Genomic DNA, 19,252 nt, shown 5'->3' on the forward strand with positions numbered 1-19,252 from the left:
GATTCCGTGTAGAACTTCAGCAAGATTGAGTGACCATGGAGTTGGCAGGGATATTATCAGAGTAGCAATTAGGGGTTTGAGTGTTGATAGTATGGGGGTGAGTCGTATGATCATTCTACTTGTGTTCCAGGTTAGAGGTGATATGAGGTAATTTTATAGTGTCGAGCACGGAGTAAGTGTAGTAACTCTAAATATTTTGCTGGCTGGGAAAGCACTGTATTGTAGGAAAGCTGGCAGAGTCAGGGCAGTTGGAAAGAGCTGGTGTAGGTGAGGTCCACAATTGGATCTTTGGTAATAGTTGGTTTGGTGCAGTCCCAATCCTGGTAATGGTTGGGTTATTGGGGTGGTTGATGTGGTGATCCTGTTGAAGGGAGTGTTGGTGCAGGGATGTGTTGGAAAATGGGAAGTGATGGTGCTGGGTTGTTGTTGACCTGGGGGAGTGCCAGCATAGTGGATGGAAGAGGTGTTGTGTTGGGCTGAAGTCATGCCCATCGATAAATGGGTGTTTGCAGGTGGGGAGTGGGCGGGGAGGTGGTAGAGTTGAGGTTGTCATATAGAGATGAGTCAGAGTGGAGTTGTAAGGGCGCAGGTGGGGCAAAGGCTCTGTCTACTTTGTTTTTGAGGTAGGAGAAAATATCAGCAAAGAGTTCCAGGTTGTGATCTGAATATCGGATGAGCACGGTGACATTGTTGTATACAGAGAGGGTGACAAATACTTTTTACAGCGTGCAATGTGCTATAGAAAGTTTATAGCTGTGAGGAGTTTTCTTAGTTTTGGTGGTGTTAAATGAAGAAGATAGGGTTTATCTGAATTGAGCATGTCAATTGGTGGAGAAGATTAGGTTATTCAGTAGGGTACCCCTGTTATATAGCAGATGTAGTGGTCGACAATAAGCGATTGCTCCTGGAGTGTTTGATTAGGTTGCAAGAGTAGTTTAAGAGTGATTTCCTGCAGGGGATTGTAGGGCGTTCAACTTACTGGCATGCGGAGAAACCATGTTGGGTGATGTGGGTAGAGGGGAGCTTAGAAGACACAAAGGGGGCCTCATCAAGATGGATGCCCTCATGGGAGCAGGAGTGAGCACTGCTGAGTGGTGATGTAGGGGATCCTTCTCCAAGTATGTTATCAAGACCTTTCAAAATGGTCTTAATGTCCCATTTTGGAGTCTAGTCCCAGTAGGTGTCAGAAAGCAAAAAACAGTTTTGGTGACCGTTTGGGTGTAGGGATGGAGAACAGAGTTGAATGATTAAAACATTATGACGGTACAATGTAACTATGGGTGAGGTGCTTTTCACCACAAGGGCAGCAGCTGCTGGGTGTAAGAAAACTAAAAATTTGAGGGAGTCAAGTAGATTCCGCTCTGACTAGGAGCGATACATCAAGGTGACCAGATCAAGGCTCATATATATTTGACACACATCCTGGTTGATTTTATCTGCACCGCCGCCAGGTATCATACAGAGTAGATGTTTAATAAAGCTATCTTGCTGGATGACATTATTCAGGCCCAGGCCACAAGTCTATAAGACGTGTAGAGTATATAGTCTACTGTTTTAATGGAGTTGTCTCAGGTTAGGTATAGTGCATTGGAACATATTTCAGGAAGCAAACATGCAAGTGAGCCACATGAGACAGAGAATTCTGTTGAAAAGATAAAGGTAATACATACAAAATATAAAGCATTTGAATTATCAGATCATATGAGTCATAGCCACATATAGCTAAACAGGCATATGCCCAAGATCATGGATCAATAACATAATGAGGAAGGTCCAAAGAGAGTTCTCGGTCGAATGGATATCAGAAATGTAGCAGCATCATGCAGCACCTGGAGGAGGTTGAGAATCCGCAGGAATAAGGGTTCAGGATCGGGTGGTGGGTAAACAGAGCAGGGAGTAGGGATGAGGTCTCACTCCCCTAACTTTGATCAATCCCAGGGAACAAATGATTGAGGTAGGAGTAGAAAGGAGCAGTAAGCAACCAGCTCAGTTGCAAGGGGCAGCCCTTGAAACAAGGGGTGAGTCGGGGTAGGTGAGGACGGTCAGTATCACACTGAAAGGGTTGTCTCCTTCCACAGAACGCTGACATGCCCCAGAGATTACACCGGTGAGGGGGCGAAGCTTCAAACAGCAGCTTCAATGGTGCATGCGGCATGGTGGAGACACTTGAAGAGGTCATCAGAGCTAAATTAAAAGAGGTTCAGCTGCACAGGGCGGCACTGGAAGTGAGAGGTAGGCTGGGGAGGAAGAAGACAGTCATTACCCCAAGCATCAAACATCAGCAGCGATCTTGCATCAAAAACCATTGTAGAGCTTCTGAAATTCAGTTGAGGCAAATTTGGTTAGGGGTGCAAGACAACAGCATGATCACGGACGGGGTGAGGGATAGTTGGACCCCCTCACTTCAGTCAAATGGCAGTCTGCTTCTTCAAGAGCCAAAAGGTCAAGTTATCGGGTGGGTGTGAGGGGTTTAGTGCTTGCAGCACTGTCAAACCGCAGCCAAACCCACCAGACTGAGTATCAATCAAGGTCATACGCAAGCGAGAGCCAACTGCCTCAACTTGGCTCACTCTCGGGTGCTCACCTCAAGCTTGACCTAGCCAGATCGAGGCAAGCATCGTGAACAGTCTAGAAGCAAGGACACGGGCACTGCTTGATTAATAAGCTATTCAAAGTGTCCGGAGATGTAAGTGACAGTGACATCTACTGATCTGGGGCTTCAGAGACCAGCTAATGCAGAGATATTCACTAAAAAGTGATCCCAAGCCAGGGAGTCTCTTACAGGGCGACCTGCTTACAGCATCTTTGCATATCTAGATTACTTGAATGTTCTTTACCAAGGAAACATTAGGAAATACATTATAAAGTACAATTACTGCAAAATCTGGCAACTCACACTCATATGTACTCACACCACATACCCATTGGCAAGACACCTCCTAGGGAAATGAGCACAGTTAACAGAATAATAACATGATAATAACATATCTATTTCCAGCCAACGGTTCGCATGTGGTAGAGTATAGTGTCGGTAGAAAGAGGTATATCTGCTGTAAATGTACAGATATTTACTACGAGCCTAATTCACAAAGGTAAGTTTAGGCCAAAAATCTAAGTTTAGACCTAAAGTGCAAGGTTAGACCTAAAGTCTAACTTTACTCTACTACTAAAGTTATACTTTTGATCTAAGTTTAGACCTGAAGTCTAACTTTATTACTAAAGTTAGACTTTTAGTCTAAGTTTAGACCAAAAGTCTAACTTTACTACTACTAAAGTTAGACTTTTGGTCTAAGTTAGACGTTTGGTCTAAACTTAGACTTCAGGTCTAAACTTAAACTTTTGGTGTAAGTTTATCTTTGAGAATCAGGCGCAGTATGTTCTTTCATTTACTCTGTTTATCTGAATGCATCACGTCAAATGTCTAGATACAGCTAATGACTCATTATTCACTGCATTCTGATTAATATGATACTAGATATTAAAGGCAGACTCAGTCGCCTGTTGATCAGTAGCAAACTGAAGATATCTGAGGTATGGATTCCTAGCTTTATTTACCATTTAATCCACACTGATCTTTAAATCTCATAGTTTGGACTGACCTTCAGGAAGCTCTTGGCTGCTGCCCGGCACTGCTGGTAGTACTGCAAGTATGTTGTGGTCTTCCAGCACCCATCTCTCTTCACTGCCATTGCCGGATGATTGCCATAATACTGGATAGTGTCCTGAAACATTTGGACAGTGGTGACTGGTAGTTCAGAAGCTGGTCCCATCTCTTCCATGCGCAGCCTCACCACCCCATCCCTTGCGGTTGTCCGGAGGATGTCAGCTGGAGCCACGTACAGACCATCAGGGTCTTTCTTCCTCTCAAAGACACACGCAGCATGGTCTTCTGTTAGGCAGAGCATCATGCAATATTCAAGAAACGAATGGGAGACTTGTTACACTGATTTAGACATGCAATTTATGTTGAACATGGGCTTACAATTAACTTTATAAAACAAAACATTGACACATTGAAAAATTATGTGGATTGGATCGGTCCTTTGTATGCCAGCTTCATGTAGTCTGGTGACTTGAGTGCCATTCGGGACAGTGTCAAAAGCAGCGGGCAGGTCGGAGAGGTTGAGGGCTGCAGAGTGGCCTTGGTCCAGGAGGGTGTGGATGCCGTCTGTTGAGGTGAGGAGGGCGGTCTCCCTGTTGTGGTTGCTCCAGAATCCGAATTGTGATGGGTCGAGGACGGCATTCTCTTTGATGAACCGTGTCAGTTCTCTGTTGACAGATTTCTCTGCTTTGGAGAATACTCTTTTACTTACTGTCATTTAAAGAGGAGTGTTTGCACCAGTGTGTTTTTTAAATATTGGTGGCTTGCAGATCTTCATCTCAATCTGGAGTTTCTTGCTTTCCACATTTGGGGCATAAGATCTGCCTAAAACGTTATCACTGGACACTGTCACCAAATGGATCTGCTTGGCATTGAGTATGTTACAGCATCACTGAGCCACCATAACAGAGACTCTGGATTGGCAGTCACTGTGTCCCTTCAGAAAGAGTGTAATGCATGTTACCACTATCTTAAGCCCATGACTGAAGCAAAATACTGCCCCAAACTTTTTAATCAAAGTATTATTTTTTTCTAAATTCAGAATAATCAATGTAGTGCTGGAGGCACTCCTATGTATTGGAACCATGTGATGACCTTTGACTACCATTGTTTTAATTGACTTTTGGTGTTTTATTTTACCCTAGCTTGAATGTCCTACAGGTGCACGTTTCTTTGAAGATTTTGTTTGTGTCTCTTTGTAGTTTTAGAGTGTGAGCTTTCACAGAGTAGAACAGCCTTGCCTGGAACAGAACGTATGGGATGTGCATTCGAAAGCATGAGAGAGAGAGAGAGATAGAGAGAGAGAGTGTGTGAGAGAGAGAGAGAGAGAGAGAGAGAGAGAGAGAGAGAGAGAGAGAGAGAGAGAGAGAGAAAGAGAGAGAGAGAGATGTGGAATGTTCTTCTCGAAGTGCAGTGTTATAAGCAGTGGTGCTTAAGTGTGCATTGTGTTGTAAATTGGGAGATGAAGTGTGTACTGCTATTAGCAGTGGTGCACAAATGTGCATTGTGTTTTACATTGGGAAGTATTACGAAATTCTTACTATTGGCTTTGACATGCCCTCATGTCATCTTGAAACCTGTCAGCTAGCTTGAGCTTTTACGCACACAGGCAGGCCCCCAGATTATTCAAGTTGTTTAGGCTATTCACGTTCCAGGTTGTTTTAGTCTTTTGTAAGCTTCGCTGGGATAATGGGTGGGAAGGTACCTTTCAGAGCAGAGATTGTTTTTGCCAGAGAAATGTGTGGAATGTAAAGCTATGTCTCGGAGTCAAAATACAGGGGTCTTGCCAGCTTCTGTCTTGACCTGGATACAAACCAGTACAGTCAGCTCTGTTATTCATAAAAGAAGAAAGGGGACGAGGTTCTAGAACCTTCTCCTCAGGTTGAGGAAAAAGTATTAAAGGTGGAAAAACTTGGCACCCAGAAGGGAGGTCACTTGTGGGGCAGACGTGTTGTAACAAGGGAACTTGGGTCCTGATCGAGAATCCTGCCTGGGCTGTTAACGGTCTCCTCCAGCTTGAGTTGGCAAGAATGTTGAGTGAACAAGGTGTTTTATTTTAGATTATTAACTTTGTGATGTGTGAGTTAGTCTGTGTACACAGCCAAGTCTTCAGTGGTTGTAATCTTCTGATTTATTTGGTGAATATATCTTTCTGATTTCTTGCAGAACGTCCAGTATTATCTATGTGTACTTCATTTCATATTAATATCTGCCATGCACTTAATAGTTGCATTTGCCTAATTATAAGTGTATTATTATTGCTTGCATATATATTTATATATACATATATATATATATATATAGATCGTCGCACCCCTGATTCACTAAATCTAAAATAAAGAAACACTGCTGCATTCGTTACCGGATTTCATGTGTCCGTTCCTCTCTTGGAGAGTGCTGTTATGCGCGGTGCGCTTTGAGAGCGCTAGCGTATATATATATATATATATATATATATATATATATATATATATATATATATATATATATATATATATATATATATATATATATATATATATATATATATATATATACACATTACCTACTGGCGGTCGCCAGTAGGTATATATAGTTAGGACCTAGTTTCCATAGGAAATCCGCAACATTCTATTGGGAATAACTTTGGCGCTGGTTGATGAATCTTCGCGAATTTCTCAAAGAAGATGGCCCGCTCCGCTCCTTCCCTGAAAGTTTTGGGGGGATTCTTCAAGTAGGGGCTGAGAAAAAAGGGGGGGTCCCAAAATGTGTTTGACCCATGTTATTTTCAATAGGACGATTAGACACGGCTACAGCCCGAATGGCTGAACGGAATTACACCAAACTTGGCAGAGAGGTAGAGTTCGGTTCGCAGATCACACTTTTGTTTAAATGGTGTAAATCCCTCCAGTAGTTCCTGAGAAAATCAAAAGGAAAAAAATATATATATATGGACGGAGCCTAACCACACATCTCATCGTGAGATCTGATTGGCTGTCAGCACTTCATCCAAGAAGTGTTGGCAGCCATCTTGGGACCAATGTACATGATAGCACCTCCTTAAAAAGCAGTGCAGTTAATAGAAGGTTTTAGGATGTTAGTTACATTATAAATCATTTGTTGATGGTACCATACTCATTTTAGGAATTGTGGTGTGTTCCAAGGTGATTTTACCATGTGAAAAAGCATTCTGCTGGGATATCATGAATCATGTTTGAAAGAAAACTATTATCTCATGCTTTTCCCACAGTGGTTTGGAAGGGCATCTATAAGCTAAGCTGAAAGCATATTTTCTGTAAATTCAATTATCTTTCTCAGTCATGTGAGAATGAAGTCTGACATTCTCAGTAAAACATGTACATCCAACAAGGACAGAGACTGTCAGTTGATTACTTTGTGTTCTACTGCAGCCTCCTAGAGTGTTCTAAAGAAAAACTAGAGCGCTAACAGTCCTACTTATTCCAAAGGTATGGCACACTTGAAGCCATCTTGATTGGAATAAAGTGGTAACTCTAAAAACATTTAATTAAAAAAGGAACAAAATGTGGGGGTATATTTTGCCATAGAAAATATGATTAGTGCTGCAGAAAGAAAAATGTGGGCACATTTTGAGTGACTTCTCAAATCCTCTTCTATTTCATTACAAAATTCTGACATGCAGTCTCCCAAGATGGCCATCAGAGACAAAAGAGCCCAAATGTAGCCCAAATATCACCCAGATGTAGCCCAAGTATAGCCCAAAGGCAGAATGTCCCAGAGTGTTCTAATGAACAACTAGAGCGCTAACAGTCTTACTTATGACAAAAGTATGGCACACCAGAAGCCATCTTGATTGGAATGAAGTGATAAGTCCAAAAACATTTAATTTAAAAAGGAACAAAATGAGGGGGTTCATTTTGCCATAGAAAGTATGATCAGTGCTGCAGAAAGAAACATTAGGGCACATTTTGAGTGACTTCTCAAATCCTCTTTTATTTCATTAAAAAATTCTGACATGCAGTCTCTCAAGATGGCCACCAGAGACAAAAGAGCCCAAATGTAGCCCAAATATCACCCTGATGTATCCCAAGTATAACCCAATGACAGAATGTCCCAGAGTGTTCTAAAGAGCAACTAGAGCGCTAACAGTCTTACTTATGACAAAAGTATGGCACACCAGAAGCCATCTTGATTGGAATGAAGTGGTAAGTCTGAAAACATTTAATTTAAAAAGGAACAAAATGAGGGGGTTCATTTTGCCATAGAAAGTATGATTAGTGCTTCAGAAAGAAAAATTAGGGCACATTTTGAGTGACTTCTCAAATCCTCTTCTATTTCATGGAAAAATTCTGACATGCAGACTGAAACATGCACTTTGAATACCAGCAGCAGACTTCCCTGGTGAGCAGTAGCTTTACTACAGTGATCTAATGAGCAACTAGAGTGCTAACATTCATAATTTATGGCAAATGTGTGACAAATCTGAATGCCTTCTTGATGGAACCAAAGTAAACAAGCATTGAAAATGCAATAGATCTTGCCCTTGTTTAAATTAAAGACATTCTGTTTGTAATGAGGTGGCTTTTTAGCTTTGCTTTTATTAGTGTTTTTCAAACTTTCATGTAAAAAACATGCATATGTATGCATATATGTTTATGTATGCATGCATTTATATTTGTATTTATATAATATGCAGATTATATATGTTTATGTATGTATATATATATATATATATATATATATATATATATATATATATATATATATATATATATATATATATATATATGTGTGTAGAGAGAGGTAGAGAGGTATAGGTAGAGAGGTAGAGACTAGTAGAGAGGGGTAGAAACTAGTAGAGAGAGGTAGAGAGGTAGAGAGTAGAGAGTGAGTAATAGATAGTAGAGAGTGAGTAGTAGGGAGTAGTAGAGAGCAGTAGAGAGAGTTTCAGAGAGTGAGTAGTAGAGAGTAGTAGAGTGAGTAGTAGAGAGTGAGTAGTAGAGAGTAGTAGAGAGTAAGTAGTAGAGTGAGTAGTAGAGAGCATAGAGAGTGAATAGTAGGGAGTAGTAAAGAGTGAGTAGTAGAGAGTAGTAGAGAGTGAGTAGTAGAGAGTGAGTAGTAGAGAGTAGTAGAGAGTGAGTAGCAGAGAGAGAGAATAGTAGAGAGTAGTAGAGAGTGAGTAGTAGATTGAGTAGTAGAGAGTAGTAGAGAGCGAGTAGTAGAGAGTGAGTAGTAGAGAGTAGTAGAGAGTGAGTAGTGGAGTGATGTAGTAGAGAGTGAGTAGTAGAGAGAGAGTAGTAGAGAGTAAGTAGTAGAGAGTGAGAAGTAGAGAGTGAGAAGTAGAGAGTGAACAGTATAGAGTGAGTCGTAAAGAGTGAATAGTAGAGGGAGAGTAGTAGAGAGTTAGTAGTAGAGAGTAGAGTAGTAGAGAGTGAGTAGTAGGGAGTGAGTAGTAGAGAGAGAGTAGTAGAGAGTAGTAGAGTAGTAGAGAATGAGTAGTAGAGAGTGAATATTAGAGAGTAGTGGAGTAGTAGAGAGTGAGTAGTAGAGAGTAGTGGAGAATATTCCAAAGTTTGGCACAGCACCACTTGCACAACAAGTCTAATCAAATAATATCACTTAGAGTCCTTATTGAAGCGCTGAATCTTGGTGTATAGTCAAATGCTTTTATTTTCCTTAAGTTTATGTACCACAGCCAGCCGACGCGTTTTGTTATTTCCTTCAAGTTATGTCGGTATCATGTTGTCATATAACTAGATATTTCTTCCAAATGTTAGACGAGACGTAAGTACATTCATATTCAATGTGACTAGGTATCCATTTTGCCCACACAATTCGGGCAGACTTGAGTAATTTATAGCATCCTCAAAGTCAGTCTTTCAAAAATTCCAAAGTATAGGACATGATAATCCAAATCCAAATGTTTCTCAAGAAAAGTCATTGCAAAGTAATGTATTTATAATACATATTTAAATATCAAAGCAAACCACATTCACTGGATGATGTCATCAGTGATGTCATCAGTGATGTCACTGACCATGTCATAAATGATGTAATATGTGACATCATCAGCAGTAGATTGCGGGTGCGCGAGTTATAGTGAGTACAACTAACTATAACGGGGGAAGTTCAATGGTTTTGTATGAGTAAAATGTCCAGCTAACTATAATATATATATATTTATATATACGTGCATGGAAGTGCGCGGACCTTCGCGTGCGCCAGCTGCATGCTGATTGGCTGCCAATGTCTGTCAACACTCCAAAACAGAAATTGTTGGCAGCCATCTTGTGCCTCGGTAGACTGATGCACAAGAAAGCAGAAATGCAAACGTGTAGAACTCAAAAAGAGGGCAGGGTAGAAGCACCCTGACCGCCTAGGCCTGCTCAGGGGGTCCCACTAGGACCCCCCCCCCCCCTTCAGGTAAAAAAAAAAAAAACGAAAAAATCGCGGGTCCGCGTACGTATGCGTACGGTACGCGGATGGTGCGCGTACCTTTGGGAGAAAGCTGCATGCTTATTGGCTGTCAACACTCCAAACCAGGAAGTGTTGTCAGCCATCTTGTGCTCATTAGACTGAGGCACAAGAAAGCAGAAAAACAAACGTGTAGAACACAAAAAGGGGGCAGGGTAGAAACACCCTGACCCCCTAGGACTGTTAAGGTGGTCCCACAAGGACCCCCAAGGCCAAATTATTATTTTTTTTTAAAACCCGGTATGTTTTTTTTAAAATTACCCCCCAGTGGAACCAAATCGCGGGGGCATAGTGATAAAGAAGTGTGGGGGGTGCCCAATACCCCCCACTCTGCCCCGGGGACCGCCGCCTTCGGGGCAAAGCAACACAGCCCCCTGGCGCATACTGGAGGCTCCTGGTGGGCTAGTTGGCCCCCAGGGACCCCCAGTATGCAAGGGGAATTAGTTCCCCCTCTTCAAACATGCACGGGGGCTGCCTTGCAGAGAGGTGTAAAAAAGGGTGTGGCCTCATTACACCTCTCTGCAATGCATCCCCCTGGCGCATACTGGAGGCTCCTGGTGGGCTAGTTGGCCCCCAGGGACCCCCAGTATGCAAGTGGAATTAGTTCCCCCTCTGCAAACATGCCCGGGGGCTGCGTTGCAGGAGGTGTAAAAAGGGGCGTGGCTTCATTACACCTTTCTGCAATGCAGCCCCCTGGCGCATACTGGAGATTCCTGGTGGGCTTTCAGGTTTTCTATAGCTATCTTTCGTCCATGTCTTTCATGCGTGTAGATGTAGGCAGAAGTTGGTCATTTCATTAACTGACTCCCATCTTGTGACATTGATCTTTAATTAATCTAAATAAACTTTTATATAATTGAATGATTGTTACATATAATATCAATCCCTATACAATATTTCGTTAATATTGAACTATTTTTAAGTACCTATTCTAATACCAACCGTAACAATACATCATAATATAATTAAATGTGATCAAGTTGTTTTCCATAATTTAAATATACTGCTAACCTAAACCGTAATTAATTCTAGATACATGTAATTGAACTCAAGTGAATTAGCATATAGCCCTTAACCTAAAAGTAAAATACATTTTACCTTAATGAAACCATATTATGACTCTTTTCCTTTTCTTATTTTAATAAATAATATTATATTACCCCTTATCTTTATTCAAGGGACTTTATCCTGTTTTAAATGTATTTTCACTAATTAATTAATGTAGTAGTAGTACATTCCATACTGATAATCCCACCATTTTTTTTTATATTTTACCATGTAGTTATAAAAATGTAGTGGCCAATCAAGGTAATTTCATTGATACAGTGGGGGTGCACCGTCTGGGCACGTTTCTAGCATACAAGGTGTTAGACCTGGTACCATTGGCTTGAGTCTCCCTTCCATTTTTCGCTGTTGTCTCCTCTGTTTTGTATATGTTTTTGCTGGTTAGATGCTTTGGGCACTGTGCCACTGCTATTCTGTGCCACAGTGCACCTATTGTAAATTATTGTAAAGGATTAGTGACTCCATGATTGGCTTATTTGATTTACTTGTTAGACCCTAGTACAGTGCACCATGTGTGCCCAGGGCCTGTAGATCAAATTCAGCTAGTGGGCTTGCAGCACTGATTGTGCCACCCACAGAAGCAGCTTGTAAAGTGTGTCTCAGGCCTGCCATTGCAGAGCCTGTGTGCAGTCTAGTACTGCCATGTGACCTGGTAAATACACCCACTTATCAGTCCCTAAACCTTCCCTTTTCTACATGTTAGCCACTCCTAAAGTAGGTCCTAGGGCAGAGTGCATTGTATGTGAAAGGTGTGTGGCATGTCCTGATAGTGAATTACAGCCAATTTCATTATTCTCTATTTCAAGCATACCTGTCCCCATAGGCCAGAATGGGTAGTTTGATTATAACATCTTATAATCCTAATTGACCCAGGGAACATGGTGAAAAAACTAGCTTAGTATGCCTGAACTCAGAAAGATAAAATACATCTTTTAGTGAAGTTGGTTTTACCATTCTGTGTTTGAAAATACCACTTTTAGAAAGTAGGTATTTTCTTGCCTAAACAATCCAGCCTGCCTCTTTTAGGTTGCATATTGCATGTCTGGTTTGTGAGTGACAGGGGCTGGGGTGGCTGCAGGAGGCAGGGTGCCTCTCACTTGTATGACGCGGTGGGTCAGGTCGGACATCTCTCGAATTGGCTTACTCTGTGACTCAACAGGCTGTAGCTAAATTTGAATCTTTTAAACAAAAATTGGTCTAGAATATCGAGATTTTTTAAAATGCTTACAAATAAGGGATTTTATAATGAAAAAGGGGGGTGGCAGTGCGGCATTCCAGAAAATTCAGTTAATCGAAACAGTGGTTCAAAGCAACAGAGTCAAAATTGGGGAAATATATAAAAATGTAATGACTGGTTTTCCTGACGACTTGGATAAACATACTCATAACTGACAGATCAAATTAGGAACCTCGGTGACATCAATACAGAAAGCACTCAAACTTTCCCAATCGCTATTAATGTCCACAAAATTGCAAGCCCACTTTTATAAAACCTTTTTTCAACTGTATTATACCCCCTATAAAATAGCCAAATGGAGCACAGGTAAAGGGACACTGTGTCCTAGATGTGCGATGACTGGAGTAGATTTAATACATATGTTTGCCACATGCCTGACACTCAGTACCATCAGACGAGAAATCTCAACTTTTCTTTCAAGAATCTTTGAGACAAGAATAGAGATTTCAACAGCTGAAATAATATTGGGGCGGACATGGATACTCAACCCGATAAAATGAAGGGACTTCTGTTTGTCTCAATGGCAGTACTTAGAATCTGTCTGGCATAGGTCTGGCTAGACCCACATCCTCCAAGATTTCAGCAATGGAGGGCACGATTTCTCGCAACATATAGCCTTGATATAGCTATATACAGTTGGAAGGGTATGAATAAGAAAAAGAAAGGACTAGAAATATGGTACCCTCTGGCACACTGGATAGAATGCCCCGATTAGTAATTTCTTTAATTACTCTAACAGAAATATTATTGTCTTCTCGAAACCGTATTTCCTTTTGATTACCACATTGAATGTATGTATATATATATCATTTCAGATTGCAAGTATGAGGGTGGGGTGGGGGGCGGCAGAGGGGGGCAGATCATCATTAATGTAAAAAAATAAAAATTCAATAAAGGAGGCAGGGTGCGTCAGCACTAGGCTGAATAGACCTATCTGCATTGAAAGTGGTGGGAGGAGTATCACCTGGGCCTGAATAGGGCTGTGCCTGCCTTCCACAATGCTGGCTCCATCTCATGTGGTGCGTCTGATGACCCTTGCCCACACTGAAAAAGGAAGAAGTTGTGCACTGGCAGAATGCACCCAGAACTGGATTGTACTAGGTACAGACACTCTCTGCCTTCAGAGACAAAGGATTTGTGTGTATAAAAAGGGAGACTCAGATCCCAGAACTTTAGATCACTTCTGGACATCAAGATGTACCTTTTGCCAAGGAGAGGAACCAAATAATCTGCAGGCGTTTTTCACTTCCCCTGTGCTAGTGTGTTGCTTTCTAGGGTTCACCTGCAGTGGTGTCTTGATTGCCAAGGAAAGGAGAAAGACTTTTATTTGCAACTTTCATAATCTTGAAGAAGAATCTACAAGGGCGTGTTCTGTGCTTGCCTCCTGCTGAAGTCTCAGGTATACAAGACTTCACCCCCAGCTGCCCCGGAATTTCCTTGTTGGGAATTCTATCTGCAGAAGCCTGCATGTTGTTGGGAGCTGGAAGCGCGACTTAACGAGAAGAAGCGTGTCGCACCTGCAGCTGTTGCAGTCGCATTATTGGAGAGGTGTGTCGCTCCCACAAGGGACGCCATCGCATCACTGGAGAAGTGTATTGCAACCGCAAGGGTCACCATCGCATCACTGAAGAATCTTGTTGCAGCGCCTGTCATGGCTCCAAAGTTACAGAGCCGCCGCACGGCCGCGGGGCGTGCACGCATCATCTTCATGTCATTGCATCGCATCAAGGACGCCATCTTCTCGCATCGCAACCGGGCCGCACCACGAGACTGTTGCATCACCTCCTCTCCGGTAGGGAACAGAGGCATCGCCTGCTTTGCGCAAGCACTGAGGAACAGACGCATTGTCTCCCCCTAAGCAAGGAACCGACGCATCGTTCTCTCTGTGAACTTTTTTTTATCTTGCGTGATGCATCCAAAGGTACTTTGTGGGAAACGTGTCGCATTTACCATCTACAGTGAACTAAGCTATTTCTACCAAATTAAAGTCATTTTCTTAATACTGTATTGTGGATTTTTGCTGTTTGGGTCTTGTGTTAAGTCCATATAAAGAATACTTTTTTTTATTAAATGTGTTGTGTCCATCTGTAGTGTTTTCACTATATTACTGTATACTGGGATAAGCCTTCTTGCTCGTGCCAAGCTTCCACAGGGTTGAGAAGGGTTATTTTTGGAGTGTAGCCCCCTTACTCTGACTAGAAGCAAGGGTCCCTATTTGGACAAAGGCACAAGCCATTGCCAACTAGAGACCCCCAGTTCTAACACAAGGAGTTTACGGTTTGCACACAGGGCTTCTCTACTCCCATTGTGCCTGTGTCTTGGATGGGGGTTTAGAGAGTGGCCATCAAAATTTCAAGAATAAAACAATTTGGGATTAACTGTTGCCCATTACACACCAATATCAGTCTGTGGTGCAGATTTCTACGTCTTGTAGTATAAAGCAGAAGGCTAAGTTGACCATACATGCTCCTAGTGTTCCTTGTAACTCTGATTCCAGGACCTTCTTTTCCAAGTCCTTACAATCAATACCATTTGACTTCTACTGCTATAAACTGGCAATATTACAGGAGGAATTAGAAATGGAAAATTTACTCTGAAGCTGGCAGAATGCATTGAAGCTTTCAGAAGTGGACCAAATTGTTGCATTGTTATTTCTGGGAATAACAAGGGTAGTTAAGTGTATTGATATGGTGGAATCATAGGCCTTCGAGGAGACGGCTTGAACTGAAATAAATAGGGTCTAAAGTGCGAAATATGGCCGTTCTAACCCCAGGAGAACATGTTCTCAGTGCCTGTTAAACAACAACATGAATGCAACACAAATATATGTTGCCTCCCTTAACTACATCTGATGCCTGACTCATTCAGGCAACTTGGTTAAAAATTCCATTAGATCTACCTGGCAGTTAGCTGAATTTAATGTCATCCCAGAATATTGAGATGAGAATGATGCTGGTAGCTTGCAAATAAGTGAGGAAGATGGGAAAGTTAAGCCAAATTAAGATCCTAGAGACCAACATCTCTACTATCTAAAAGGCAATACAGCCGCAAAGCACGCCTAGACATGGTAAATGTTTACTGATGACAAAGCTTAACAAAGCTCTTTGGATAGGCTCATTAATTTACTATGGTCATAGAGCATTGTATTGTATTGTATTGTATTGTATTGTATTGTATGTCGTTTTCATAAAGCGCGTGTTTACCAGAAGGCATCCCTTCCCACTCCACCGTGGAGTGGTGTGGCTCACTTGTTAGAGGCGGCAGACCCGTAAGCAGAGGACGGCCTGGGACCAGGGTTCGATTCCCGACGCGGCAGGGTCGTGGACCATGGTCAGCGGGCTCGATAATTCTCGCCTCGGTGCCTACTCCAGTCAGGGACCACACTCGGCAACTCTGGGCATTAGCTTGCCTCATCTTCACAACGGCCCCCCCAGACCGCCGGGGATGCTTGGTCGCACCTGAGAGATACCCATTAGGGACCATCTCTCAGGGTGAGCCAGGACGGGTTCCCCAGCGGTCGAAGCGCAGAGATACTCCTCCAGGAGTCGATTCCTAGCGCTATATAAACCCGCAATTAAATTAAATTAAATTAAATCCCAGCGCTGAAAGCATGTGTTTTCAGCCATAGGAAGACATACCTTAATAGCTTAAAAAATCCTCTTAGTTGTGACTGTGAGGCAGAGTAAATCAATAAAGTCCTACAGAATTAATTTCCAGCTGTAGATGTTTACAATAGACTCCTCCCTGGGAAATACAAACTTATCATGGCCAACATGAGTAATTTATCTTTGATAACATCATTATCAAGCAAGAAAGTAGACAACAATCTCCATAAAGTGATCAGAAGTATGTACAGTGATCAAATTGTGCTGTTCTTAACCTAAACTCCCATCAAACTGACCTATGTATGGCCAAGAGAGAGAGAGACAAGACTACGTTAGAATTTTTTTCAAGAAGGATAATAAGTTCGACAATCAAAACATTTCTAAATGGTAAGAAGAGAAGGTAATTGCCAATCTGAGGGTCACTGTGCTCAGCTGCAAACATCTGACAACAAATTAAATCTTCATGGAAATAAATCAGTAATACAAATATGTTTCACAAATGGCTCACATTTAGAAAAGCAGTTGCTCCAAAGTGGCAAACAATGGGTACTAATTAGGAAGGTGGTCTATGAATAGTATCTTTAGTGTTTAGTGTTTTTTTTACCTTCAAATGTTACCCTCATCAGGATGACAGCAGTTTGGAAGAACAGGAAACAGAGGTCTCTTAAGAAGTGCAAATCTTTGACCATGGCATCCCATTCTCAAGTAAGTGAAGGCAAAAGTAATAAAGTTGGGTCAAAAGTTTAACCCAAACCTGATGTATCATGCTCAAGGGAACAGCCAGGTAAACACATAAAGGTTGATGGGAGGAATGCTTGCAAATTGTAAAAACCGCTGGCAATCGCACTGTGTGGCATTCTAACCTATCTTTCTTCACCCACTATGCTACTCTAGGAAGAGGCCTGCCTTATGCAAAACTGCACTAACACTGCTGCTCATGTACTGCAATGAGAGCTCCCCCTTTCCAGATGGGCACTCAAGCAACTCTAGGGAACAGAAACCCAGAGTGTTGATTTATGTACAGAAATATAACTACTGCCAATCCAGATAATCTAATTGACAGAATGATCAAAAATCCATTCCTGAGAAATGTCCCTTTTATGGTAGATGGCACTTTGAGTGAAGGGAGATGGTCCATTACCAGACATTGCCAAGTGATAGCTAGAGACGCCTTGAAAGGGGAATGTCTCATGACTTGATAGTCTACAGTTGCATGGTCATATCCTCCTAGGGCTAATGCTGCCTGTTCAGTGCTCCACTGCTCCTGAGCTGAGGCCGGCCTCTGCACATACCAGCACATGCATACACACATACATTGTATCCCAGTATAGGGCATGGAAGGCTGAGGTAATGAGGTTGGTTCCCGCCAAGTGTAGAACTTGCCTGGTAGTGGCAATCTGTGATCAGTGTACACTGTGAAGTAGGTATGGTGGGGCTCAAGACAGAAGCCATTCTCATTTGGCAATAAATGACAACAAGGCTTTTGGGACTTCCACCCTGAGGGTAAATCCAACATGAAAAATGGCCCAGCGCTGTGTTATTATACTACCCAGACCACCTTTAGGCACATGGTTACATTTTGTTTGAATGGCGGTGCTTTAATCAAAACTTGCTTCCAAGGCTCTCAGCTTGGTTAAGGGCCTTGCAAGCAATCCAATATCCTAAGACCACAATGAACTTCTGTAGTATTTAGGCCCTGGTCCAAAGATATAATATCTATTCTAGAAGAATTTTGGGTGGCCCTCTAGTATCCAGTAGTTAAATGATCAGATATACCTGCTGAGAGCTGAAGTCTCTAAGTCAATTTATTTTCCACTTTACATTTGAGAGCATAAAGGTATTGGTGTTGACATGGGCTCTATCGGTGATGTAAGAACTGAATTCTGATCAGCTGAAACGCAGGAGAAAAGCAACCAATCTATTAGAATCAATTGTATTATTGACGACATCCCAGTTAGAAAAAAACCATATTCAGTGCCCCAATCATGTTTGTCTGAGAGGAGTTTGTTTATTGGTATTGTAACGTAACTAATTGAACTGCAAGTATTGAAAGGTTCTGTATGGCGAAGGCAGAAACCCACTGAGCTATCCAGAAAGGATACAATTGTATTATTGGTGCAGAATAGGTGTTTTAGGCAGCAGGCCTATTAACCCTCTTTGCTACCAAGCAGGTACATTAATCATCAAAGTGATTTGACATTATGATTGTTGCCTGAAACTTTTGGGATCTAAAGGAAGTATCGAGCAGGTGCTTTTAAACCCACAGAAGATTACAAAACAAAGTGTTCCGCCGAGCTCGGTGCCCAGTTCACTTCCGTGAGGTGGGTTCCTCTTTCTATGTGTGCTGCAGAATGCAGAACACATTGAAAGAGGAAAAACAATGAGAAATAAGGCTATTTCTCCTCGTTAAACCTCCCCTAGGGCTGCGCAGCATATTGACACATTCCCTGGTCCATCAATAATGGTAAATCAGGAAACATGCCAAAATCAATGGGCAGATGCATGGGGAGAGCCACGCTTCACCAATGAAACACCTCCCTGGGCAGAGTAATGCAACACAGCAATGTGTGCTGCATTGCGTTACACTAGATTTATAAAGCCGCTCAGGGCCACGGAGGTAGCTTTGCATGGCTTGATAAATCTAACTTAAGAGTTGCTTTCCTCATGCGCCCCATTGTGTGGCATAAGGGTGATACAACTCCTTGCTAAATTTGGCCCTGATTTCATACAGACAAAGGTTAGCATTATAGCACCATGTTTCACCCCTGCACAAGACAGTCTCTTAGTTAGTGTGTTTAACCCAGCATTGCCTGCTCAATGGAGATCTGGCTCAGTGACACTGGTAGGCATGGTCATCAACCTCACACCTTCAGTATAAGCATCAGTAATGTGGGACCGCAGTCTCTCGGCTGCCTTGGCCACGGGTGTGGAACTGTGTAACAGGCCTGCTCAAGGGAACTTGTCTTTGCCATTTGCTGGCTTGGGGCCAGTACAAGGCAGGCACTCATCTGCAGCAGTTGCAACCTCTGGGCCAGTGCAGAGGGACACTTTTCCTTCGCAGCTGAAGAATCAAGATTGGAAAGGCACCTCCTCAGAGGTGAACAGGACAGACAGAGAGAAGCAGTAGCAGTCCTTCGGTGACTGTGGCAGAAATGCCAGACAAACCAATGGCATTCTGAGAAATAGCCTCTTAACACAACTAACTACAATGTGAGGATCTGGGTGTATTGAATGACATAGCTAGGTAGCCTTATTGTGGAATACATTTGCAAAACCTTTACTGAGTCTAGTCAGGCTCGTTTGAACAAACTT

General features: G+C 42.3%; 1 protein-coding gene across 4 annotated transcripts in view; it reads right to left on the minus strand.

The window, feature by feature from the left end:
- LOC147725928 (long-chain-fatty-acid--CoA ligase ACSBG2-like) overlaps window positions 1–19,252 on the minus strand; it is a 437,166-nt gene that overhangs the window by 296,534 nt on the left and 121,380 nt on the right. For 2 of the 4 annotated variants that reach the window (XM_086960055.1, XM_086960054.1), the window contains exon 2: window positions 3,600–3,889. The exons of 1 other annotated variant lie outside the window; for it this stretch is intronic. In XM_086960055.1, coding sequence (XP_086816181.1) covers window positions 3,600–3,889 — 290 coding nt within the window. The remainder of the gene's footprint in view (window positions 1–3,599; window positions 3,890–19,252) is intronic. One more of the 4 variants, XM_086960052.1, reaches the window with a different exon arrangement.

The sequence above is a fragment of the Lissotriton vulgaris genome, chromosome 3_1 (genome assembly GCF_964263255.1).
Source record: "Lissotriton vulgaris chromosome 3_1, aLisVul1.2, whole genome shotgun sequence".
Taxonomy (NCBI): Eukaryota; Metazoa; Chordata; class Amphibia; order Caudata; family Salamandridae; genus Lissotriton; species Lissotriton vulgaris.